At 44.8% G+C, this 25208-nt stretch overlaps 2 protein-coding genes across 11 annotated transcripts in view; one reads left to right on the top strand and one right to left on the bottom strand.

Annotated features, from left to right (window-relative positions):
• The window catches only part of tanc2b (tetratricopeptide repeat, ankyrin repeat and coiled-coil containing 2b), a 165196-nt gene extending 159213 nt beyond the window's left edge, over positions 1–5983 (top strand). For all 7 annotated transcript variants that reach the window (XM_049015377.1, XM_049015376.1, XM_049015375.1 and 4 more), the window contains 3 exons: positions 1019–1165; positions 2364–2464; positions 3798–5983. In XM_049015377.1, coding sequence (XP_048871334.1) covers positions 1019–1165; positions 2364–2464; positions 3798–5961 — 2412 coding nt within the window. In that variant the 3' untranslated portion in view covers positions 5962–5983. The remainder of the gene's footprint in view (positions 1–1018; positions 1166–2363; positions 2465–3797) is intronic.
• A 4640-nt stretch (positions 5984–10623) lies between these two features.
• LOC125742949 (transmembrane ascorbate-dependent reductase CYB561) lies at positions 10624–24937 on the bottom strand. Of its 4 annotated transcripts, none has more exons than XM_049015457.1 (6): positions 24621–24937; positions 16435–16646; positions 14210–14308; positions 13396–13499; positions 11220–11377; positions 10624–11123 (listed from the first exon to the last, which is right to left on the bottom strand). In XM_049015457.1, exons 2-6 carry the CDS (start codon positions 16640–16642, stop codon positions 10931–10933), a joined length of 762 nt encoding a protein of 253 aa, XP_048871414.1. In that variant the 5' UTR covers positions 16643–16646; positions 24621–24937; the 3' UTR covers positions 10624–10930. The 4 variants fall into 4 exon arrangements, with proteins under 4 accessions (XP_048871414.1, XP_048871415.1, XP_048871413.1 ...); XM_049015458.1 differs by lacking the exon at positions 24621–24937 and adding an exon at positions 23982–24606; XM_049015456.1 differs by lacking the exon at positions 24621–24937 and adding an exon at positions 17804–18110.
• Positions 24938–25208: the final 271 nt, after the last annotated feature.

The following is a 25208-nucleotide window of genomic DNA, read 5'->3' as shown; positions in this document are numbered from 1 at the left end:
ACACAGTTTTATATGCTATAACGAAATTCAGTCTATACACTGGCATGTGTCACTAGTCCCACCATGTGTTTTGAGAAGTATACAGGGTGACTGACAGGGTGTCTTATGCAAATATTCACCCAGATGTTTCACGTTTTGTGGTCTTATAACCTGGAATTAAAATGAAATTCCCTACATTTTTTACCATTTGAGTTATACAACTTATAAAACACCACTTTACTCCAATACTCCAAAGTGTTTTGGGTTATTGTCTTGCTGAAAGATGAACCTCTGCTCAAATCTCAGGTCTGGACGCCAGACTGAAGCAGACTTTTCTTCTAAAATCTTTTCTTTGATTTTGACCAGTTTCCCTGCTGAGGTAATGCTCTCCCACAACCATGGGCAGGGTATCTCAGAGTGGTGAGCAGTGTCGTACCATGCTTCACCATGGGCAGGGTACTCTCAGAGTGGTGAGCAGTGTCACACCATGCTTCACCATGGGCAGGGTATCTCAGAGTGGTGAGCAGTGTCACACCATGCTTCACCATGGGCAGGGTATCTCAGAGTGGTGAGCAGTGTCACACCATGCTTCACCATGGGCAGGGTATCTCAGAGTGGTGAGCAGTGTCACACCATGCTTCACCATGGGCAGGGTATCTCAGAGTGGTGAGCAGTGTCACACCATGCTTCACCATGGGCAGGGTATCTCAGAGTGGTGAGCAGTGTCACACATAGGATTTTTCACCACAGCCAAAAGGTTTAATTTGGTAGTCAGAGAACGTTCTACCTGTTAGCTATATTTCTCGCATGCCTGTTTAGTGTAAATCTATGACATAAAATCCAAAGTAAATGCACTTTAATTCCAGTCTGTGGAATGTGTGAATGCCGTTGACAGACATGGATGCCCCGTTTATGTAAAAAACCTGAGTGTCTATTGATACCACTAGTGTGACTGTGGTAAATGTGGGCTGCAGCCCCTTTCCAGTGCCTTGCTGACCCCCCCCCCCCACCCACCAATGCTTATATTTGTCTGTTGCAGAAGGGGAAGGTGAAGGAGGCTGCCCAGCGGTACCAGTATGCCCTCAAGAAGTTCCCACGTGAGGGCTTCAGCGAAGACCTCAAGACCTTTCGTGAGCTGAAGGTGTCCCTGCTGCTCAACCTGTCCCGCTGCCGCCGGAAAATGAACGTGAGTCATGGGGGCCACCTCGCCCCACCCCCGGCACCACCTACCCTGCCCCCTGCATCGCCCTCCCTCGCCTGTCCCGCCCCTGCAGGTTGGTCTGTACTGTCCCATGGCTTCCCATTAAGTTATATTGTTGTTAAACTCATGCCCTTTATCTCCTAAGACACATCACTGCTTATCTCAGGGCTGCACGCATGGTAAAATTCCCATACAGCATTGTTTCCCAATCCAGTCCTCTGGGACCCCGGTAGGGAGCAAAAACGTGGGCTGTCTGACAGAGAGCTCGGAGGGAGCAAAAACATGAACCGACCGTGGGTGTCCGAGGACCGGGTAGGCAAACACTGCCATACAGCAATATCACAAACATGTCCCTGCAGCTGTGTGGCTCCAAAGCGTTAACAGCACAGCCTTCATATGCCCTTGTGTTTCTAGGACAAACGGCACTTTGGCCACATAGAGTGAAACGCTGCCTTCGGAATGCTGACAATTATGCTTTAACTGTAACCATAAATGCCTATAAAATGCCCTGTGAGAGAACCGGCTTATTGAGTCGGAGCCCTTTTATAGATGAAATACTTGAACCCGGGAGGGTAGCTGTTCTTAATTTGGTCAGTGTTATGTTTCCCTAACAGCCCAGAGTTACGGTCGAGAGGCCCTTTAACAGTTCAGGAGCGTATCTTAACACTCACTGCGTCCCATGCCTGTTTTTCCATTCGATATTGTTTGTTCATGGGTGTGATTTCTGTTGGCGGATCTTTAGGTAGAGTGTCTCTGTCAGTGCGAGGTGAGTCGGGTTTTTAGGGAAGCGGAGGTCGAACGGCCGGACGGAGCTTACAACACTCCGGTTTGCTGTCTCCTGTCTGTGTGTCGGAGTTGGGCTTCTTCATCATAAGTTACAGTACTGGGAACCAAAACTCATTCAGTCCTCATGGAATCCGTCAAAGAACTTAAGTTTCCAAAAGTTACACAGAGATCTTCTCGAAAACATAATCCCGTGGACTGAGTGAGGTTTGGAAATTTGTTCTTCAATTATCCTGTCTTCTTTTTTTAGTGTGTTTTCTTCTGTTACAAAAAAAAACAGTTGTTCTGTGTTGAAGTTTTATGATGTGTGTCTGGGTGAATAAAAGCAGATGGAAATTACTGCTGGGGGGCAGGATCTGTGCTCGCTGTTGGTTTAGTGCCAGACTTTGGCTGCTTCCAGGACTTCGGAATGGCTGAGGAGTTCGCCACCAAGGCTTTGGAGCTGAAGCCCAAATCTTACGAGGCCTTTTACGCCAGAGCTCGAGCCAAACGCAGCAGCAGGTAACTGGAGTGGGGAAGGGGGTCATGTTGGGGGTGGCTTTGTAAGAGGCAAGCAGCTCATCCCACTGCTGGCGGACAGCCAAAGGTGTATCACATTACTCCACATTACTCCACATTACTCACTGCATGGGTCACATGGCCTGGTGCCACTAATGATGTCACTGATATATCAAAACACAGCACAGTCCCATTTTATGTCACTTAGCGTAGTAAAGCGTATTTTAACCTGTTACTCTTGTTTTGTTCAGGTTACTGTTTTTACAATTAAAACAATTGTAAAATGCTCATATTTTACAAAAAAACGCAACCAAAACTAACCAGCAACCCTTTTCCACTTTTTGTTTTATTTAATTTATTTGCAAACTAAATAAAACAAATGTATCATCTCCAGTCATAGCTAATGATCACTATAAAAGACATAAACAGGCAGATTACATAGTTCAGAAAAAGACACCAGAGATACTGTGTATCTTTTCCAGCCATGTGCAGTACAGTCCATAAGTATTTCAATGGTATCACATTTTTCACATTATTATTTTGGCTCTGCACACCATCACGATGCGTTTGATATAATGAAGTAATATGTGCATAAAGTAGTCTCAGCTTTAATTTAAGGCCATGTACAGCAACAGCTGGTGAACTTTGCAAAAATTCTAAGCAGTTTTATACATAGCCCCCCTCGAAGGATTTGGACAATTAAATATTTAGCTGCTCCACCTGTTCATGCACAAATAGCTAATAAAGGGCTTGACCAAGTTTCTGCTGCAACATATATTCTAGATATAAAAAAAAAAAAGTCTAATGCAAAATTGATTCAGGAAGGGGAAACTGCGTTTCGTTAACTGGTTAATCACTGCAGTTCATATTCTGACCGCAGCGTGGCGCTACTCTCCTCAGAAGTTGCAGGCATGAAACAAACGAGTAATTGGACACATAGGATGGCACGTACGAGTAGAGGTGGTCTTCCTAGCACTGCTCTGAAGTGTGGGAGCATTTTCAAAACGTTGGTAGCTTTATTGTGCTAAAACCAAATATTTGAATATTCGAGAAAAAATCTGCCAAATGTTTCAAATGTGAAAATATTTGATAGTTGCAGCCCTAGTCCAAATACTGAAACACTATTAATTTACATTTTTATTAGTGATACACATACAAATGGCAAATCTTACTTTCCATCAGTTGTCACATGTGTAAGACATGGTACTGTAGCCCTGCCCACCTTCAGGTGTCTGTCCCCAGCTCCCGTTCACCTCAGTGTCCCCTCATTGTCCAGTCCGCCTCCCTCCGTTGTCCTGCATCTCACTCTCGTTGCTGTCACTCCTTTCACCTGCAGACAGTTCCCCGAGGCACTGGAGGACCTGAATGAGGCCATCAAGCAGTGCCCCAACAACCGGGAGATCCAGCGCCTCCTGCAGCGTGTGGAGGAGGAGTGCAGGCAGTTCTCGCAGCAGCAGCAACAGCAGCAGCAGCAAGAGCAGCAGGAACATGTGGAGGAGGAGCTGGAGCCGCCGCCATCCCCATCTCCTCCCCCGCCCCCTGTCGATGAGCCTCCCCCGCCCCCACCCCCGCCTCCAGAGCCCCGGCTGGAGGACATGGAGCCTGTGCAGGAGCTCTTTGAGGATGACGAGTACCTCCATCAGGAGCTCGAGGGCATGTCCATCGGTCTGCCTCCAGAACCACGAGGCAACCCGGCCAGCCTGCCCATCATCCAGAGCCCGCCACCCTCCCCCGCACATCGGGACTCTGCCTACCTCTCAGGTGGCTCCCCGCTCGGCCAGGCCTTTGATTTCCGGCCCAGCCCCCCCTCCATGTCCTCCCCCACCCGCCAGGGCTACCAATCCACCTCACCCTCCCTCTCCCCCACACACCAGAACTCCCACTACCGGCCCAGCCCCCCCCACACATCCCCTGCCCACCAGGTGTCTTCCTACCGCTTCAGCCCTCCTCCTCTAGCTGGCAGTGGAGGAGGAGGTGGAGGAGGAGGAGGGGGCGCTGGACAGGGAAAGGACTACCAGAGCCCCCCACCGTCCCCACTGCGCCGGGGGCCCCAGTACCGAGCTAGCCCCCCCGTGGAGACCGTCTGCCTGTACCGCTCTCAGTCCGGCTCTCCTGTGCGCTACCAGCAGGAGCAGATCCCGAGCCGGCCCAAGTCGCCGCTGTCCAAAATGAGCAGCCAACGCTCCTTCCAGCTAACCTCCCAGCCCTCCCAGTCCTCCCAGCACCACCAGCAGGCCCTCCGGCTGCAGCCTGCCATGGCCCAGATCGTGCGCACCAACCAGCCCAGCTCTGCAGTGCACTCCAGCTCGGTGATGGGCGGCGGCGGCGGCTACGGGCAGATGGCGCACCCCATCAGCGGCCGCTACCAGGGGGGCTCCGTGGATGTGGAGAGCCGCCTGGTGTACCAGCCCTCCATAGACGGGCGGCCCATGCCGCAGGTGCAGGCCAGCTTGAGCGCCGGTGCCCTCTGCCAGCATGGGGGCCGGCCCGGCGCCGTTGAATCCAGCCTGGTGAAGGACGAGCTCCCGCAGCGGCCTTCCTCTGCATACCGCTCCAGCGGCGGCGGGCCGGGCGGCATGCGCTACAGCCAAACTCCCCAGATCAGCCGCAGCCAGTCGGCCGCCTACTACCCTGTGTCCAAGCATGAGCTGGAGCGGGCTGCCGCCCTACCCCAGTGCCAGCTGGGCTCACCGGAGATCCCCCACCTGGTGCGCCGGCCCGTCAGTGCCAACACGGCTGAGATCAAGCAGCACCCACCCACGCCGCGGCCCCTCATCCACTCGCAGAGCGTGGGCCTGCGCTTCTCACCCTCCAGCAGCAGCATCTCCTCAGGCTCCGCCTGTAACCTAGCCCCCGGCTTCCGGCCCTCGGCCTCCATACAGCAGATGGAGATTCCCCTGCAGCCGTCCTATGAGCGTGCCTGTGATGACCTGTCTCCCGTGTCGCCCTCGCAGGGCGGAGATGGCCGGGGTGGGGCCGGGGGCGTGTATCAGGGCGAGACCGCCCGCTCGCGGACCACACCCTTTATGGGCGTCATTGACAAGACGGCCCGGACCCAGCAATACCTACACCAGCCGTCACGGCCATGGGCAGTGTCTTCGCTGGACACGGTCATCACCAGCCCCACCTCCCCAGGGAACCTGGTGCAGTCAGGGGGTGGCAGCTCGGCCTATAGCAGCCCACCCACCTCGCTGGGCAACATTGCGTACTACAACAAAACCAACAACGCCCAGAACGGGCACCTCCTGGAGGATGACTATTATGCCACACCGCAGCCAGCACCGCCTGCCTCACTAGGCAAGCTGGCCAACGGGTCACGGGGGGACATTCTGGAGCGGGTGAGCCAGGTGCCCACCTACCCCGACGTGAAGGTGGCGCGGACGCTGCCGGTGGCACAGGCTTACCAGGACAACATGTACCGGCAGATGTCCCGCGATACGAGGCAGGGGCCCACCTCCCCCATCAAACCAAAGAGACCCTTCGTGGAGTCCAACGTGTGAGAGCATGGCAGTGCTGGAGTGGGAGGGGGGTGGGGGGTGGATTCGGGGGGTGGAACAGGGCAGGGGGGGTTCTGCTGCTGATGTGGGGAAAACAACAGCACTTAGTAACAGAGTGTGAAGTCCCTACACTTTACACTTTTGGTGTGTGGGTGGGGGGGGGCTTAACATGCATGCTTTGGAAAATGGGCCCCCCACGTGCACAGCATCCAAAGCATCACACCTGCAGAAGGGGGGAGGGGGGGGGACTTTTTTCTAAAGTACGGACCTGCGGATGCTCGTCTGGATTAAGCGTTGGAAAAATGAGACTGACGTTCATTCTTTTTCTTTTCAAACCTTACGAAGGGCTGCAGTTAATCTCTTGAAACGCTCAGTGGGACAGGCTGCAGATTCTCCTCGTTTTGGAGCCGCCGGTCCTTAACCCTTCTGACTCAGAAGCCTTAGCGGGTTCCGCCGGGCTATCTGCCTCCGCCCCCACCCCCCGTCCCCCCATCCGTTCAAGATCGCGGTTGTCGGGCTAAAACCGAAGCCCCCATTACTTCTCTGGGGGAGATGTGCTCTCAGCAGGAAACGCGTGCTACTACCCTCTAACGACACTCTGTTCCATCAGAGATTTGATTGTTCTATACTGTAAATGTAACAGAAAAAAAGACAAATTACTTAAGACAAACCTGTACTTAGAAGAGGAAAAAAATATTTATAATTTTAAGTTATATAAAATGTATATAGATACATATACATACTTTCAGTTTCGTTTTTGTTTCATTCGCTTTTGTCTGTTAAACGCGTCTGAAGAAGGTGACTTGGGAAGCGTGATTGGGGGACATCTACAAACTCCGCTTCTTGCCTTCTGCACTTTCTTCCTGACGGGTGTATTCTGAAAAACCTTTACTTTTATTTACGCTGCCCGGTCCAGAGCCTTGTCCTTACCTGACGTCCTGAAGGCCCCGGGATTTACGGCATCCCCGCCCGCCTCGACCCGCTTGGCTTCTCCCGAAAGCACTAGATCTCTTGTGTCGCATTAAAACCGCGCAGTGGGGAACCGGTGTACCGATACCGATGTACCGCGTGAGACTGCGACACTGGCGTGTACGCCATCTCGGTTCCGGGGAAAAGATATTCCATCGGCACCCCATGACCTCCGCGCAAAGGCTGGTCTGCTTTTCGCTGCCTGGTTCCATTCCCGTTCGTACACTAGGAATCTCTCCATTTTCACAGCTATGTGCAATCGACCTTGGAGATGTCCCTTTAGCACTTAGGAATTACAAGAAACACAACAGTCAGTTGAAGTAGTTTAGCACCTGAAAGCTATTTTTTGCAGGAATACAAACCACTTTTACAGAAGAAAGGCTTTGATCATGCGAGAGTCCTTATCTTCAGTTTCATTTGTTACTTTTTTTTTTCCGTTTCTGCACTAAATGCCTGTGAAGTTCTTACGTAAGGGTGCACTTTAACATTTATTATGTTATTGTTATTATTCCGATTGTTTTTTTTTTTTTTTTAAAGTTTTCTGGTGGGTTAGGGCGTCTTCTCTGACTAACAATGATACTGGAAAATTCTTTGTGAGTTAGTTGTTCTTATTACTAGCAAATAGCGAACAGTTATTGTCTTTGGTGGAGTTTTTATTTTTCATGCAAATAAACGGAAAATTATTTAAAAAGAGCAAACAAAATGTCTAAACGAATGAAAATGTATTGCTTTTATAGCACAACCTGTACCTGCTGTATATACTGGCCAAAACGCCCCCTCCCCACACTCCAGTTAACCCTCCCGCTGTTTCCATGGCGATGACCCTTCCTTAAGATGCAGACCACCACAGCCAAGGCCTACTTGGATCCAAACTGGCCAATGTAGTTCTCTGTACAGCATTCTTAGAGCTGCAACCCCAAAATATGTCCGTATGAAGGTCCCTTTTAATAATCCAGGTGTCCAAGCCTACTTTGTGAGCAGGTTATTTAAAAAACAGGTTGACGTACAGGGTTGCTGTCAGAGGACGACATGCATGCCCCGGGTAGGCATACAGGGTCCGTTACATGCTGGCATTCGGGTAGATCTCCTATCTCCCAGAGGTGAGGTCGCATAACACCTGTCACTCACTCTTTTGGTGGCTGTCCAGGGGAGTGCAGGGGGAGCAGACACTGACAGAAGGGCCAGGCTTGTCTTTTCGATTCACTTCTCTTCCGTTCAACGTCAAAGTCTGCATTAATTGTCCTTATGAGTGAGTAGATCTGAACTCTGCAGACTGTGACTTCCTACTCTTTGGCATCATGCCAGGCATGAAAATCATTGAAAAAACAAACAAACAAAAGAAGAAAACCTTAATCCACCCCCAACCACACAACCACGGCCTACTGTAAGCAACGCAGCCTGCTTATATGGGTCCAATTCGGCTTATTTCTGAGGTGGTGAAGCAGACGCAAAAAGCCAGTCTAGCGCTTAAATAGCTTATGGTTCTAACTACTTCACTTCTTTCATTTGTTTTGTTTTCTTTCCACTGCTGGATAGCTAATAACTATGTATTTCTTACTGTTGTTTTTTTTTAATGATGAGAGAATGAAGTTTCAGGTGCCATTGTACGTGCTGGTTGGTGTGCTGAAGAGGTGCTGAGCAGTGAGACGTTTCAGGCCGCTGTGCCGTCAGAGTCGGGGTCTTGGACGCCTGCCGGTTACAGCCGGAATACCGTAGAGAAGCCTTAGCGATCGAACACACCGCCAACGGCAGAAGGTGCTAGATCCCGAGTAAAAACATACCAGAGAGGATCTGATGCTTGGCTGTCCTCTTCCGAAGAGAGAAAAACAGGCTAATATGAACTATAACTACATTTTCAGTGATGGACATTAAGACGAAGGATATTTTGGGGTGTTTATTATTATTATTATTAATATTATTATTTTTTTGTAGACTTCCAATGTAAATGACTTTTTTTCTGTACATACTCTGATGCATGTTTTGTTCATTATTCCAGTTCACACACACACACGCACACACACATATATATAAGTATATATATTTCCTGGTTTGTGATATCAATATCGTACTGAAGTAGGGGGAGGCGAAGGGGCTGGAGTCGGTCCCGGTCCTCCTCTCTCCAGCCTCACCGGACAAATGCAGGTCCTTGCTTTTCCTTTCCTTTTTCTATGAGTTGATTCTGATTTCAGTGTATTCGCTTGCTGAGCAGAGTTGCTCTTGTCTGTAAATGTGAACTGTCAGATTGCTGTGATAAAGTTTCATGAAAAGCCCAATAAAAAAGAATGCGTTTTTATCTCACGAAAATGACCCTCTTTTGTGCAGTCAGAAGGCTCTCTGGAGAGGTGTCCCCCCCCCCCGCCCCCCCCTCTGTGTGTCATGGTTCAGACAGCAGCACATGTTATGGTTCAGACAGCAGCACATGAAGCACTCATTCGAATGCTGCAAAACTGACATTTTTTCACTGGTCAACATAACCCAACCTTCAGCTGCTTACCGAGTTGCAAAGCGTGGAGCTGTTACTCTTTATTGAAGGAGAATGTGGTGGATTCCTCTGCCAGACTCTTCATAAAATTGATAATTTTCTGGTCTTATGGTTTGGAACTCACCCTCATATGAAACGGTGCCATTTTTCTGTGTCCTGCGGATATCGTAGCTCATGGTCCGTTACAGTGTCTGACTGTGTCAGATCTCACTCGTATTAGATCGCCGGTCATTTCTGCAAGTGGCCAAGAGGCTATGAAAGAGGTTTTGAATTCCCACAATTTTCTTTCGTCCTGTTCAGCAGAACATGTAAATGTAATAGGTGCTAAAAATATCCTCTCCTGCACTCCAGAAACATGTGATTGAGTGAAATTGCGTCGTATTGTGCGTGTCTGTGTATTTGTCCTGTGGTAGACCGGTGCCCCCTACTGGAAATCCCCTGCCATGTGTGTCCTGGGTGAGGCTCCAGCACCTTTTGACCCTGCACTAAAAAAAGTGGTTGGAAAATGGATGAATAGGTGCAGCTCATGTGTAAAATACATGTATCAGGTGTGTTACTATTGGTATACCTCGAACAACCAGATAAGTATAGGGAATAGTTTTCATTAAAATTTTAACTTCGTTAGCTTGATGATTTCTTACATTATTAATCCATCCATCCATTCATTATACCTGCTTGCCCTGTTCCGGGTCGTGGGGGTCCGGAGCCTATCCAGGAAGCAACGGACGCAAGACAGGGAACAATCCAGGACGGGGTTTCAACCCATTGCAGGGCACATATACAGTTAAGAATATTATTATTAATTAGTTAAACATTAATGTAGTATTAATACTGTATTATAAAACTGAGGCTAACGAATTTCTAATATCCATTTATGAGCCATTATTAGGGTGTAGAATAACCTGAGGAATAACAGCATAATTCTTTGAATGCATGTATGATTACGTGCACTCGCTTGTTTTATAACCTTCTACTGCAAGCATTCCACCACACTATAGTGCTTGCTGAGCTCAAGAAACATAGATATTTACAGTCTTGTGACTCAGTCTATGCAGTCTATAGCGCACAGTGCTAACATTAAGCAATACGAATCCAAGATCTCACCTTAAATAGCCCAGCTGACCACCTGACCCAAGTTGGTTTTGCGACATGATGCTTCTCCGTTTCCCTGATTTCACCCACACCCACAGATTCTGAATTTTTCTGTTGCCACAAACGATAGTCAGCTTTTAATTGAAGGCCTCATGAATGTAAAGCACTCTATCCAAACCGATACAGATATTTTTGTGCGATGATGACTCAAATGACTTTATAATAAAATACAGATAGAAAACACAGTCACATCAAGGTTACAGCAAAGTTAAAGATATGAATGCACGCTATTGCAGCAATGGACCCATCAGCTGGTACAATACACATTATCTTATGTCATACCCAAATTTCACCACATGAGGGCAGTATATGTATATCGAGCTTCATTGTGTTCAAATGATCCGGCAGGCGGGGTACCAGGAAAGGAGCTTAAGGAGAATTTGGACTTTCCCCTTCTGTCAGGGTCTTGAAGTGCATGGATAATGCCTCTTCCTCTGGGTGCAGCGGTCTCCGGAAGTCTTCCTTTGTCACAATGTATGCCACCACGACCCCAAAGCCCACAAGCAACAGCCCCAGTGTGTTGGCCAGCACGCCCTCCGGTGTAAATTCGGAGTATGTCGGCCTGGAGACGGAGCAAAACAGGATGCATCTGACCACAGTCCGAAGAGCAGATATTTCTATGACATCACGGTGAACCTGGCCTGTGTCACTGACTTACATGATGGTGAAGAGTATCTTCTCCGTGATGCCCAGCAGGCAGGTGGCGACGGCCAGGGCGAGAAGAGCCAGGCCGAAGAAGACGTGCAAGGAGAGGTAGCAGTGGCGCAGCCGCTCGGAGATGCCGGCGAAAAGGAAGAAGCTGAGGCCCAGCAGCCACTGTGGGAAGGAGGCACTGCTACAGACGCCCAGAGAAGCAGCACACTGGCCGTGCACAGCCTCTGCTTAGCCTGACCTGCAGTCAATCTGCCTGATTCATATTAAAAGTAATGACTGTCGCAGATATTAGGCGTATGCTTCATATCTCCTGATCTGCCTCAAACAGAACCTCAGCTGTAAAGTACCATGAAGAAGAAAATCCCACCCTTCTGATAAAGTAGTAATTCTCAGTCCTGTTCCTGGCTGCCCCCCCCCAGCCAGAATGTTTTCATTCCAGCCCACACCTCCTCCAGCCTGCCACACTCATTATTAGCCTGCGGAGCACCATATATGTCTGATGGAGGTAGGGTTGGGATGATAATAATCTAGGGGGGGGGCAGGAACAGGATTGAAAAGCACTGTGATAAAGGAACATGAGAGAGTAAATAAGAGAAACATGGTGATGCCGCTTATTTAGTGAGGATGGTCCCTGCAGCAGCCAGTGTTCTGCCTGAGGCAGCCGCCACCCCCTTACACTCTATAACTGGCTACTGAGCGGTTAGCAGCAACAACGGCATCCAAAGGACTCCTGTGCTTAGTGGTGACATCACTCAGCTGTGCATGTATTTTGGCTACTTCAACTCCCTGATGTTTGTAGGCTTATGAGTATTATCTACTGAATGTAGGGTTTAGACTCATTTTCTTCATCCATGCTTTCTTAGAGAGTCTCAGATCATTGTCCTGCTGCGTGTTTCAGGCAGTCTTCAGCCTATGGGTTTATCATCAAATATAAGGTTTCTTCATAAGGGTGATTCATCCAGCAAGCATCTCTGATGTTTCACCATTGTTATGAGGGACGTACTGTGAAGTACCTTATTTGGACTTCAGCCAAAATGTTGACTTGTCTGTCTATTGAGGAACGATCCATATCTCTTCCACACATGTAATTGGTGACTTCAGGCCGCTGTCATTGGATGTCTTTGGTCTTCTGTCATGAATATTTCCAGAGCATCTATGTGAATCTGCGCTAACCATATTTTCAAAAAACAATAAAGCTGATAAAGTCCAACTATCCATCTACCCATCCATCCATCCATTCTCCACTCCTCATCCAGGTCTGGGTCGCTGGGTCAGCAGTCTGAGCCCAGACTTCCATCTCACCATCCACCTCCTCCACCTCCTCCTCCACGCGGGAATATCAAGCCATTTCCAGGCCAGCCAAGAGATTTAATCTTCACAGCCTGTCTTGGGTCTGCCACGGGGTCTCCTCCCGGTTGGACGTCCCCAAAAACCTCCCCAAGGAGCCGCCCAGGAGGCATCCTATAGAGGCTCTACTATGAGTCCTTCCCAAATGTCCAAGCTCCTCACCCTGTCTCTAAGACTGAGCCCAGACACCCTGTAGAGGAAACTCAATTCTGCTGCTTGTATCTCATTCTTTCAGTCACTACCCAGAGCTCATGACTATTGGTGAGGGTGGAAACATAGATCAACTGGTAACTTAAAAGCTTCTCCTCCTGACTCAGTTCTAGCTTCACTATGACAGACTGGTGCAATGTAACTGATTTTGTTTTGTATTTTTCCCATTATCATTTTAAAACAGGTGAAAGAGGATTTACAAATCACTGCTTCCTGTTTTCATTTACATTTAACATCCTGTACCAACTTCTGTGGCATTGGGGTTTGTATACTAACATAATCCACAAAAAGATCTTTGTAAATACTGCTGGTGGTAAATACTTCTTTATGGTACTGTACAGGGTATCTCCAACTGTGAACCCATTTACATAAACCATTTATAGTGGAACATACATTTATTTAGTTGCATTTGTGTGCAGATGCAGTATACACACCAATTTAGAAATTCTCAGGCTTGCAAAAATGTTTCTAACAATATGCATAATCTTTTAAAGACGGAATGCATTAATGTGCCTTAGCTTTTACACAAATGAATCATGGCAAAGGAATGCTAAATGCAGTCCAGGTTTGGGCCGATCCCATGACAGTAGGAGGAGCAAAGAAACAGAAACAGTGGCTTGTACCTGCAGACAGAAGAGGACAAATGTCACCATTCCACACCAGCTGTGCAGGGAGTACATGCTGGGGATCTTGGCACTCCGATGGAAGTCAAACGCGGCCACAAAACCTTCAGAGAAGAGCGGAGAAACAACTGAGATAACACTGCTAACTGACGAAAACCTATAGGGGCTTAGAAGGTGTCAGGTATGATATAAAGAAAATGCTTAGAACCTATTTGAAACAGAATAGAATGCTTAATTTGTTATTGTAACATTTCCATTGTAACAATGAAACTCAATGCGTGCGAGTACCCAGTGATGCTTTGAGATACATGTGAATTTTAAGAACACAAAGATAAACTACACTAAGTTCAATAAATAAACAAGAATACAAAGTATTAAAGAAATAAAAAAAGTAAAGAAAGTAACTTCTTATGGAATACTGCACTGTGTTTAGGAAACATTTGCATATTATAGGTAAACGTATTATTGCAGTGGGTGCTTCCTGTACTACATACTATATTTACTATATATACACATACTACATACTTAAGCAAAATAGCCTAGGAATATTATTAGCGAAAATATAACTAAAAAATGGAGGGCCGATGTGCTTAAAGAGAGAAAACAACATTTGTATATGCTATTTTTGATAAATCACTGATCTCTTGCCGATATGGTGTAGAGATAATGATTAGACACCTCAGACCATGCGTGTCAGACACCTGCACACGTGACCCAAGCAGATCAAGCGTGATTCAGTCAACAGAGAAGGACCAGGTGAAGACATCTGGCAGTGCCACACAAACCCCGCAGTAGCCCTGGCATTCCCGCTTACCCACGATGCTGATGACGAGGGCGATGAGGTGGAGGGCAGCATGCAGAACCTTAACACTGCGCTTGGCCTCATTCCGGAACACCCGGTACACCATGATAGCTGGAGTAAAGAGCAGATCACGCTGAGGGTCCCTGCTTTGTAGCGCGAGAGCCGCCCTCAGGACCAAGAATCTGTTCTGTTTCTAACACAGTTACCAGGGACACTGCTGGGTCAAAGGGGATCAACAGAATTATGTAAAAAAAAAAAAAAAAAAAAAAAACATTTGCAGAACAAATGGGAACCTACATAAAGAACCTACATCTTTAAACCTGTATCTACACATGATATTTACCTTCTGTTCATCTGTAAATTGGAAAGAATGTAGGTTAAATAGAAAGCTCAGGTATTATTGACTCTAAGACAAGAAATTCCCAGAAACATCAGCAGCACACAAGGTTAAAATATCCTTTCTGAGAGATACAAAAGAAACTCTTGAAATATACAGTGCCCTGGAAGGCCTAGAAAAATGTTATTCTATTATAATAGCAGATCTTGGACTGATAGATGACTACTGGTTAGTTTGAGGACAGCACCCCACAGGACGCTGAGATAATGGTGTATTCATGCTACATCCCTATGCCTGGGGGGGCACTGCTAATGTCATCTGTTTGTCCAGATTGTCTAAGCATGATGCGTGGATGACCCTGCGCCCTTTAAAGGTTACCCTACAATAGAATTAGGGAGACAGAGCTGCAGACCCATGAGTTTTGACTGATGCAATCGACCCCATTGCCGCAAACGGTTTTCTTAATTGGCCGCTGTTGGGCTTTTCATTTGACATGTAAACACATTTTCTAGCAATGGCCATTCAGATAAGAGAAGAAGATTTCATTATAAATTTAACTACTCGCTCAAGGCTCACTGCGAGATGCTTAATAGAGGACAGCTGCGGTACTCATGTATTTGTCTATGTATTTAACCAATAAGATTCAAGAGGCCGTCGCTAGGTTATAAATATGGCCACAATTAAAAGGAGTCGAATCATTGCTACATGGGTTGCCATACAGCAAAGAGGTGAAAAGTCGTCATCACTATATCATATTCCAGCCAATCAGACTAGAAGAGAACAAGCATATTTTGATATGAAGGACGACAACACAGCACAGATTCAGCTTCTATTTGTAAAAGGCGATAATAAAAATGAATCCCACATGTGACCAGAGGTCCCCAATCGTAAAGATTTGCAGCTGTATGAGAATCATCCCATATGACTCCCCTGAACTGCACTGAACCATCCTCAATGGGAAATAGAGTTCAGGTGAATCACCTTTTCATCAGTCAGCTCCCCCAGTTCCTCTCAGAGTTTTCCTACACACACCGGTAACCTGAACAGAACTAAACCGAACCTCTTCGTCTCCAGCCTTGGTAACATTATTACCAGCCACTTTCTATTGCCGTGCAAGTTATTTTGGTTGCTAACGGGCCGCCCCCCGAAAGCCCTGGCTTTGATCCTATCAGTGCAAGCCCTCTGATCTCCCAAGACATTTATTTCAAATGATCCGGCACGACGGAGCTGCCCACTAATTGCCTCGCCGCTTCTACTAACTCCCAGCTGCAGCCTGCAAAGCAGCCTGGCTTTAACTGAGGTCTCGGCATTTTACTGAGAAAGGGGAAACGATTTCTGAAAAGACTTTCAGAAGCAACAAGCAGACCGGGCCCCCATATCGACCCCCCCGTCAGCCACGTCACCCACGTCACCCTCCCAGAGTGAGTCACAATGCATGAATCATAACTCCAACCAATTCATGTCAAAACCAACCACTGGATGTTTTTTATCAGCCTTGATGCTGGTACCTGAATGCTGCACTTTTCTGTAGGATAGTAATGGACACAAGATTACAAAAAAGCAGGAGTTAAATACATATGGATACATTTGGTCCTGTAGCTGGCATTGGAAATGTGAACAATTTGACTGTTACAGCAAATTGCATGTTACAGATCAGGCTGGAAAAGGTCAGAAGCACAAAGAGCTAATTTAGTTAGTTTTTTTTTTTTAAGAGTGCTGTTTCGGAAAATAGACTTTTTATTAGATTGTCTGGATTTGAAGACCAACTGAGAGGAATGTGAGCCCTCGGGGTGAGCTGAGCTACACGAGAATCGTGTTAAACCCATGCGGGCGACCGGTGTTGGGTGTTGGGTCCTGAAGGGTGCAGGGATGCGGCGCTAACGACTGCGCTCTTGCTCACCATCTCCGTACAGGAAGACCAGGCCCAGGACCATGCAGAGAGGGTGCACGTTAAACTCGTGGGTAGTGCCGTCCCAGGCATAGCCACCCCGATAGTGTCCCATCCACACGCCAGTGATAACTACACAGGCCAGTCCGAGGAGCTGGGAACCGGCCACATACCAGGGGAGCCCCAATGGGCTGGCTTCTGTCACTGGACTGTCTGCCATGAGCCTAGAGAGACAGGGGCATAAAATTTACAGCTCATTACACCACTATCCTTGTTGCGCACATCATTCAAACAGATCCTGACAATCGAGGAGAATTCAAACATCAAAGTCGTTAATTTATCACATTGTCGCGTCTCCTCTAATACCGATCCATGCCAGCTATTTCACTTATGAACACAAAGTTCTAGGCTTGTTATTGGAATAGTCATTAGCTCATCTTAAAAAACCAAAAGATGCAACGTATTTGAACTTTCTTTTCTGATAGTTCTGAGATGGCAACACGACCACTTCCTAAACTGATGAGTTTTTGGCCCTTGTATGGTGTATTAAATACAACTCTGAAGAAGCCTTTGTAGTCAGGGTTCAAGGACCATGAAAATAAAGAGCGGAAAAGATGAGTAGACATATAAAACAACAGAACTTTCATGGATTACTCATTTATTACATTTATAACACAAACACATATATGAAGACAGAGGTCTTACCGAAAAAGCATAAAACTCCTTTTAAAACACCACAAACCATTGCTTTCACAAATTTAACCATATTATAACATTTTCAATCTATTTTTTCCTAATAAGACTAATAAATAATGTGTTTATGCTTTTGAAAAATCATGTTCCGTCTGTAGCTGCATTATTTGGCTGAGATTTGTTATTTCACACAATACATATTTTATAAATATCTACTAGAAACTGGTTCACCCAAGTGTTATCAAAGTAACTTTTTAAGTGGCCCGCTGTAATAGTAATTTCCAAATGTAACAATCATGCAGTCGGCACGATCATCGCCAGGCAGACCGTCATAGGCCCAGTGCGGTCGTCACTCAGACTGCAGCATCGTTGCAGGGGCCTGAGACTTGGTCAATTACTGGCCGGCTTGCACTGCAGGAAGCTGGAAACGACCTCCTTGGTATCGCTGGAGACTGAGCGCTTCCACAAACACTACTTGCTATAAAAGGCACTCTGGCAAAACGCACACTGTGTATCTCAGCACAAATTAATACCCTCGCCCCAGGAAATACAGCTATTCAGTCCAGGCAATGCGGTGCATAATGAGCTTGTTCACACACAGACTGGTCAGCCTATACCTCGCAGTACTGTGACAGGGTATGGAACAAACAGTACATTCAAATTGCCTACCTGTAATTGTTGGCAGTACCTGTTTGCTTTAAGAGGAGGATCCCAGGATCAACACCGGCCTGGCAGACATTCGCAGAGGTGAATTATACTGGTTCTCCCCTTCCTATTTATTTAGGCCCCTGTTCACACTACAACCTTAAAAGCTTGTGATCAGAGTATGGAAAGGAAGCGGTACTAAGCTTTTCCCCGGCTTCCCTGGGGATGTAAGAGACTGGAGAGAAAAATATTTCTTTTTGCGACACAGTGGCACAGTTTAACGTTGACAGAAGACAAGAGGACACTCCCCTTAGTCAATACTGTGGCTTGTCTGGAAGGAAGGAGTGGCTAGATATTCTAGGCAATGTTGTCAGAGCCTATTGGCTAGCAGAGAACATTGCGCCCACCCTGGTTTCTATGGAGACCTAGAGAGCAGGATGATTTGCTCACAGGTTGCTTTCCTGTTGAAGTGAGCTGGACTGATTATCTCTCTTTGTAACATGTGTGTAATAGTGACAACCATTTCTGTTCATTCAAAGACCAAATATATCTATAGCTGTATGTATGTATGTACTGTGTGTGTGTATACAGGCACACACACACGTAAACATCTGCATTAAACTGAAGATGGAGAAATATCCCATTGTAATAATTTATATTTAATTTACTAATTGTGTATAGGTGATTATTATTAGCAGTTGTGATGGTAATAGCCAATTTCCTTTTTTCCCTTTCTTGCAAATATATTCATAAATGTCCATAAAGGTCTTTAACAACTGAATTTCATCCAAGTGTTAGCATCCAATTACTTAAATTTCGTTATTTGGGAAATTCAAAAATCCAGGTGAAATTCGCTATTTATAATTCAGATTTTAAAAACCGAAATCGTTTGTTATTTTTAGACTTTGAATTCTTAAATCATCCTTCCATCGTCCAACTGTTATCCCAGTTCGGGCCATGTAGAGGATGGGGTGCCTTTTAAACTTAATTTGTTCGCTTTTTATCTTAGTCATTTGAATTTTATCATAAGTAGTTCTTGTACCGACTGAATACAGTCCCACATATTAAAATCTGCGTCATATTTGGAATTATGGTTGCATCTTATTTTCAGATATTTCTGCAGCAATTACTGTCAGTATAAGTGAGCATAAAAACTTCGGTATTGTGTTGTGGCAATATAAAACGGTAATGTTTACCAGCATCGATATGCTATGATAACGAAGTCGTTTCTTTTTCATTTTTAATTTAGAGAACGGCTTTCTTCTTGCCAGTTAGCAACATTGACTCCATTGCGAGAACAATGTATAAGAAGGCCACTAGATTTTATGCTAGCAAATCCAAACCCTAATTCATGAGGAACCTATGCGCATGCGCTATGACTCCTGATTTCTCTCTCCCGTTTCGGCAGTTTGACAGGATCCACACGAAACTCAGAATTTAGCTAAAGTAAACCTATGGGTTACATTGTTGACTACTGAGATTAACCATCGGCTGTGATCCTTGCCGAGACAAGGGCCAAAGCGCTATATAAGTGAGGCCAATAATATTAATATTTGTGAAGCTGGGCTGAGTATGTGTATCAGGAGAGTGAACTTACAAATATTATTAGAGAAACACTGTACCCACAGTAGGAATTGTTCAGATCCAAATAATCATCTACGGACAGAAATTATTTTCTAAAGATTGCCCTGTAGACTTATTTGAAGTACTTAAAATATTTTTACCCCGTTTTAAGAGACTCATAAGGGTTTCTTTTCTCTACAGTTTTTTCAAGGATGGATGAACTGGTAAGCAAAGGGAAAACTTTACTTGGAGATAACGTTATGTTATTCTACTCGGTCTCGTTTATGATGACTTAATTATATCTTAACCACTAGAGGGAGGCAAATGTTAATGCAAGTTCAAAAGTAGCGTCGGATACGCTTTAGTTTTTCAGCCGACATCAAATGTCTTCTAACGAGAAAAAAAAACTTAAAAACTTTGTTATGCTTGAACATACAATAACATGTGCATTGGAAGACATTTAGGTAATTGCCCTGTTATATGACGTCTGTCTGTATAGTATGTCACATGTCACGCTGTAGAATTTGGGCTATTCATACATTCAAAACAATTATTTAACCATTTTCTAAACAAATAGCCCCAGAGATTCAGGTAACGTAAATTGTACAGTACACCACAGTACAACTCACTTGCGTTTGATGATGATGTTTTGTCATGATAGTGGCTTATAATAAATTACTTAAAAAAACGAATAAACATCTACTAAGGTCATAAAATTTCCTTGATATAATTGCAATAGTATCCTTAAAAATCCTATTGGGGTAAAATATGAGATCTTTGTATTTTCTTTGGAAAACATTTTTCTTCGGGATGAGATTTGGGCAAGGTGGCCCGGAATCCGTCTCCCAACTGAGGATAAATCCTCAACATTAAAAAAGAACTGCGTCGCTATGGAAACACGCTTATATTTTCTGCATAGAGGAATCAGATCCGGAAGCCAGTTTCAGGGGTCACTTATACAAGGAAGAACTGAAAACACGGTAAATTTCTATCATGTGTTGCCATTGAACCCTTGTCGAAGACTATATTACCATCTGACAACTGATCTAGCAATGTTATGATTAGTACTTGTCTTCACAATCTGACAGCACTTATCAGTTATATGATCCGATGGGTTTATCAAAGCGCAACCCACTACTCATATTTCAAGCCCCCCACTGCATCGCTAAAATATAAGTTATATAATATCTAAATTCACCCAAAAACAACTGAACAGATAATCAATATCAAAATCTGAGACAGACATTGCATTTTTTTAAGTTTGGCTTGCACGTCTAAAAATATGTTTGCTTGATCAAATAGCGAGTACGAGTTGTAGTTAACGGGGCACGTATTTGTTCATATTTCGTGTAATGATTTGCCGGCGGGCACAACATCTGAGAAAAGGTTATCCTTATTAAAAATGTTAACGGGATACTTGGAAGGACCGTCGCCTTGTATTACAAGAATATTTAATAGGAATTAGACGCTTTCCTTACAATACGTATTTTCAATCAGTACAAAACAAAACAACAACAAAAAACACGTATTCGTTCGTCCGTCGCCTTACAGCTTATCCTGGGCAAGTACTCGCACGCTCACTATGAGCACTAAAAAGACATCAGTTAGCCTAAGTGCGTTGCTCTGAACGGCGGAGAATCCGCGCAACACGAAGGACACGCGGTCATGACACAGAGAACAGAGGCGGCCTTCGAACCCACAACCTTGGAGGCGCGATGCAACAGCACAACACACTGACCCGCTAATACATATTTGGGAGAGTAATCGGTTATGCGAATGCAAATTGTGCGATTTAGATTCACGTTAGCATGGTTATATTTGTGAAGCATAACATTATTGCTGTTATGTCATTATCAAACATGCGATGTAATGGTGGAAGACTCTGGTATTTAATCCCGACCTTCAAATAGCCTGTATCGACAAACCTGAAGACAAGCATATTAGTTTTGGATTCGAAAATATGGCACCAAGCAAGATGTCATTTGTTATTTAAAGTGACCAGTGCGTCATTCTTGGCAGGCTCCCTTAACTGCAGTAAGCTAGCTTAGGAACTCTTGACGTAACTATACTAGTGTTCTCATTCGCTTTAAGGAGAGGAATGACGTCTTTTTATGCGCTTATCCTCTTCCCGAGAGCTCACCCTTTTAAGCGCAGGAAGGAATAGTGTGTAATATTAGCGCGTTTGGTCATGCACAGCCGTGCTACTTAACATGCCGTTCAGGCGCGCAACCGGCGGAAACCATGGCAACCACCAAGACCCTGTCACCACTGGTGCTGGCAAGCAAACAGCCGTGGCTGTTATCTTTATCCCTTTCGGACACTTCATCAGTACAACTTTAATAAAATGCATAACAGTCCTTATAATATTTGTTTGGACTGGATAAATGCTTTTGTGTGTGCATTAAATGGCTTTACTATTCAGCCGGCCACTTCAATTGGCAGCGATGAGACGGCGTTTCTTCACAGTGTCTTACCTTATGTCAGAGTCTTAAGGTTTTTCAATTGCAAGTCAGACATTACCGTTACTATTAACTGCATTTTGGAAATGCAGCTAAACAGATTTCGAAGTTACAGAATTACACTCTCGTGTACTAACTAATCAATGGGTATATTTATATAAGTGGGGATAAATTTTAAGCTGCAATAAAACTTCAGACTATACCGCCATCTGTATTTCTCCATAAAGAATCTGGTCGGTAAAAATAAAGATATTGCCTATTTTTGCAACAGCGGCTGAAACTATCGCTGCCAGTTCTAATCAGTGAATTTTCACGGTGATGACTAGTTGAAAATCACAGACAACATGAAGAGAACTTGCTGTCATAAACATTAAGCCCGTGAGACTCCGCGGTCTCAGACACGTACCCTGTCACCACGCCCATAAAAGAAAAGGGGCGTAGTAATACATACTAAAATATAGGGCGGTGCCCTGAGCAGCAACACGTGACTACTCCAACGAAGGGCAGTGATAGTGGCCAATAACAGTTCGAATGACAGCCTGATTGTGTATCACGTGCCCTTCTTTAAACCGAAAAAGTAATTCAGATATCCAATTACAGTCGGAGCCGCGACCTTGGTTTATCACATGACCACAACTCAAAAAACCGGAACTTGTGTTTTACGGTCTGTCATCGCGCGTAGAAACTACAAAACAGACTAAACTTCTACGGGCTACTACAGTTTGATAGAAAGGAAATACTCTGATAAAATCCTTTATTCATCCATTATGTCAAATACTTGGTATCTCATTGGTGGGAATTTAGAAGCACTGACAGAAAACATCTTAATTGTGCTGAAAGTGTTATAGTTTATTAGAAATATCATGCAATTATATATTTTTAAATTTCTAAAAAACATTATTTATATTCTGAAACGTATTTTAATACTGTTAATTAGAACTATATAAAAAGTAGTAACGCAAATATAGCGTTATTTACAACGACTTAATCCCTCTTCAAGTAAGAACTATAAACAGGTCATTAACGATACAAAGAACTCAACAGCTGCTGCTATGGGACTCGGTTACTTAACCGTAGTTAAGTAGCAGTAAGTAATGGGATATGTGTGAATCAGAGAAATATATTACTGACAGGATTTAAGTCGTATTATATTGTTTTGGACCAGGTATAATAATGTATGAAAAATTAACTTTGTCAGTAAGCTACGCCAGAGAGAATCGTTACAATGATTTTGCAGAGACAGCACATTTAACATTTAGGAATACCAAAATAAAATTAATCTTTATCCCCTTAGGGTGCAGTCACCACAATATCATTTCACTGTAAACTAAAGTGGGTTTTGCGGTCTAGTTAACCTCTAGTCTGTAATCTGAGCATGCAGGGCCTGTTCAGCAGGTTCTTCTCGGCTGACTTGTGGTTACCTAACTTTAAGAATGGGTCTATTTTTAATTGACCAGTGGTATGATTGAGTTACTACTGATCGGTGGATATTGACCTGGAGTAAAATAATAAAGGACTAAATATGTATATGTAATTTATTATACAGACGTTTTAACAACAAAGAATGTGCATTAAGGGTCAGATGAAATAAAGTGTATAACGAATTACACAGTACATACGTTTTAGAACATATGGGTAATCTGGTGTTTAAATGATGTCCAACGAGCTGGTCTAGAGCAATATCTGTTGATGAGTACAGTAGGAATATTCAAAATGTGCCAAAATTCCATATTAATACAATGGCATGAATGTTTGTGGATCTGCGATTAATAAATATTTTGTGATGAAAGTTGTAAAAAATTTCAATTATAAGGTAAATATTTTTAGGCACACGAATAGGCCAAAAATAATCTAAAAATAATTAAACATCAAGACACTACCTTAGTAAGCTCCCGGGTTGCAATTGCCCATGAAGGGCAAACCCCACAGTTCCGTTCAGTGAAACGGGGGCAGCGGAAATCACACTGACTAAATACATTGACTTGCGGACTGTAAGCTGTCACTTTACATCAAACAAAAGCGTAGGCTGTATTAACCTTGAGCAAGTTTATAACCTGTATTACAGTAGCAACTGTATATGCAAAACATGCATTATGTCACTTTGATTAAACCAGAGAATATATTTAAGGCATAAATTTAATAAATCATACCAGGTTGAAAAAAAACATTATATTGACAATGAATAATGTCATCCTTAACTGTAGGAGGCCACGGCGACACTCTTTTCAATGATCAGATATCTATGTTTTTGCGCATTCAGCCATAAAAGAGGGTGCATCGCTGCATGATCGTCGGCAATCTGTTATCCACTGGCATATTCAGTTGTGCCAGACTTTATATGCATCTCGCGGAGAGTAAATAGAGTGCACGGCGCTCGAGGCTTTCCAACCGGTGTGCCATCACGCTGAGGTGTGGGTTGCGCGCCCCGCCGTAGGTTACTCGGTGGTTGTGCCGTCTATTTTTAGGACTCACCCCCTCCGGGGGGAGTGTCACGTGACGCCGCCAATGACGTCACTGTAAATGTTGTTGTTGGTGGAGGAGCCGCAAATATGGAGGAAAGAGAGCTGTGACGGGAAAATTACTGCTTCATACCATCGGGGGAAAAATAATATTAAGCCATCCAGCAGACGGACCGACTGTCGAAGAAGCGTTCTTCACCTTCTGGACAGGCTAGCGGATATTCACGAATATCAGGTAGCTCAAATGGTAACTGTTGTTTAAGCGCTTTCATTTTTTAAATCCCGATCCTTTCAACTGGTTAATGTTAGTAGTAGTAGCAGTCAGTTTCTCCTAAAAAATGCTTGCATCCAATAAAACATCCATTCACTCACTTCTTACCTAGTTAACCGAAACCACTGCCGGATGCACTGGCTTGCTTTCACGGACGCTTGTAAGATTTATGCTGAAGATACGGACTATTTTTCTTGGCTAAACATCGGCAGCAGCAATTAACTTTACAATATACACGTCCGATTTCCAGCGAACACTTCCAGGCGGTCTGATTTAGCCGAGTTTGCCCGATGCGGTGCGAAAGCGATCCACTGTAGTTGCGATGGTTTTCGTAGAAGCCGACCAAAATATTTGATGGAAGATACACGATGGGGCAGCTGTGCATCACATCCTTTATTTTACCCGCATTTTTACCCGCACTAATGCCATAGTTGTGATGAAGGGTACATTAAAACTTTATTATTAACTAATAGTTTTTTCGGAGTTACTGATTTATACCGGGGTATAAGAGGCGAATGCAGAATACGGCTGCATCAGGAGGAAGGGGGTGCAATGCACAAGAATAAGTAAAACGTATAAATAGCTTTACCGTGAAAAAGTAAGGCGTGTTAGTTATCTGTCTGACTGACAATAAGATTCAGGTTTATGCACGTTTTATGCAAGTTTTTACATAGGTTAATGAAATCTCTTTCATAT

This window comes from Brienomyrus brachyistius, chromosome 5, assembly GCF_023856365.1.
Source record: "Brienomyrus brachyistius isolate T26 chromosome 5, BBRACH_0.4, whole genome shotgun sequence".
NCBI lineage: Eukaryota > Metazoa > Chordata > Actinopteri > Osteoglossiformes > Mormyridae > Brienomyrus > Brienomyrus brachyistius.
This window is presented reverse-complemented; position numbering and strand designations above follow the sequence as displayed.

Coding starts and splice junctions, on each gene's coding strand:
- LOC125742949 (XM_049015457.1), bottom strand. CDS start 16,642: ATGGCAGACAGTCCAGTGACAGAAGCCAGCCCATTGGGGCTCCCCTGG. Junction 13,500..14,209: donor CCTCGTCATCAGCATCGTGG/GTAAGCGGGAAT, acceptor TCTTCTCTGAAG/GTTTTGTGGCCGCGTTTGAC. Junction 11,124..11,219: donor AAGATACTCTTCACCATCAT/GTAAGTCAGTGA, acceptor CTCCGTCTCCAG/GCCGACATACTCCGAATTTA.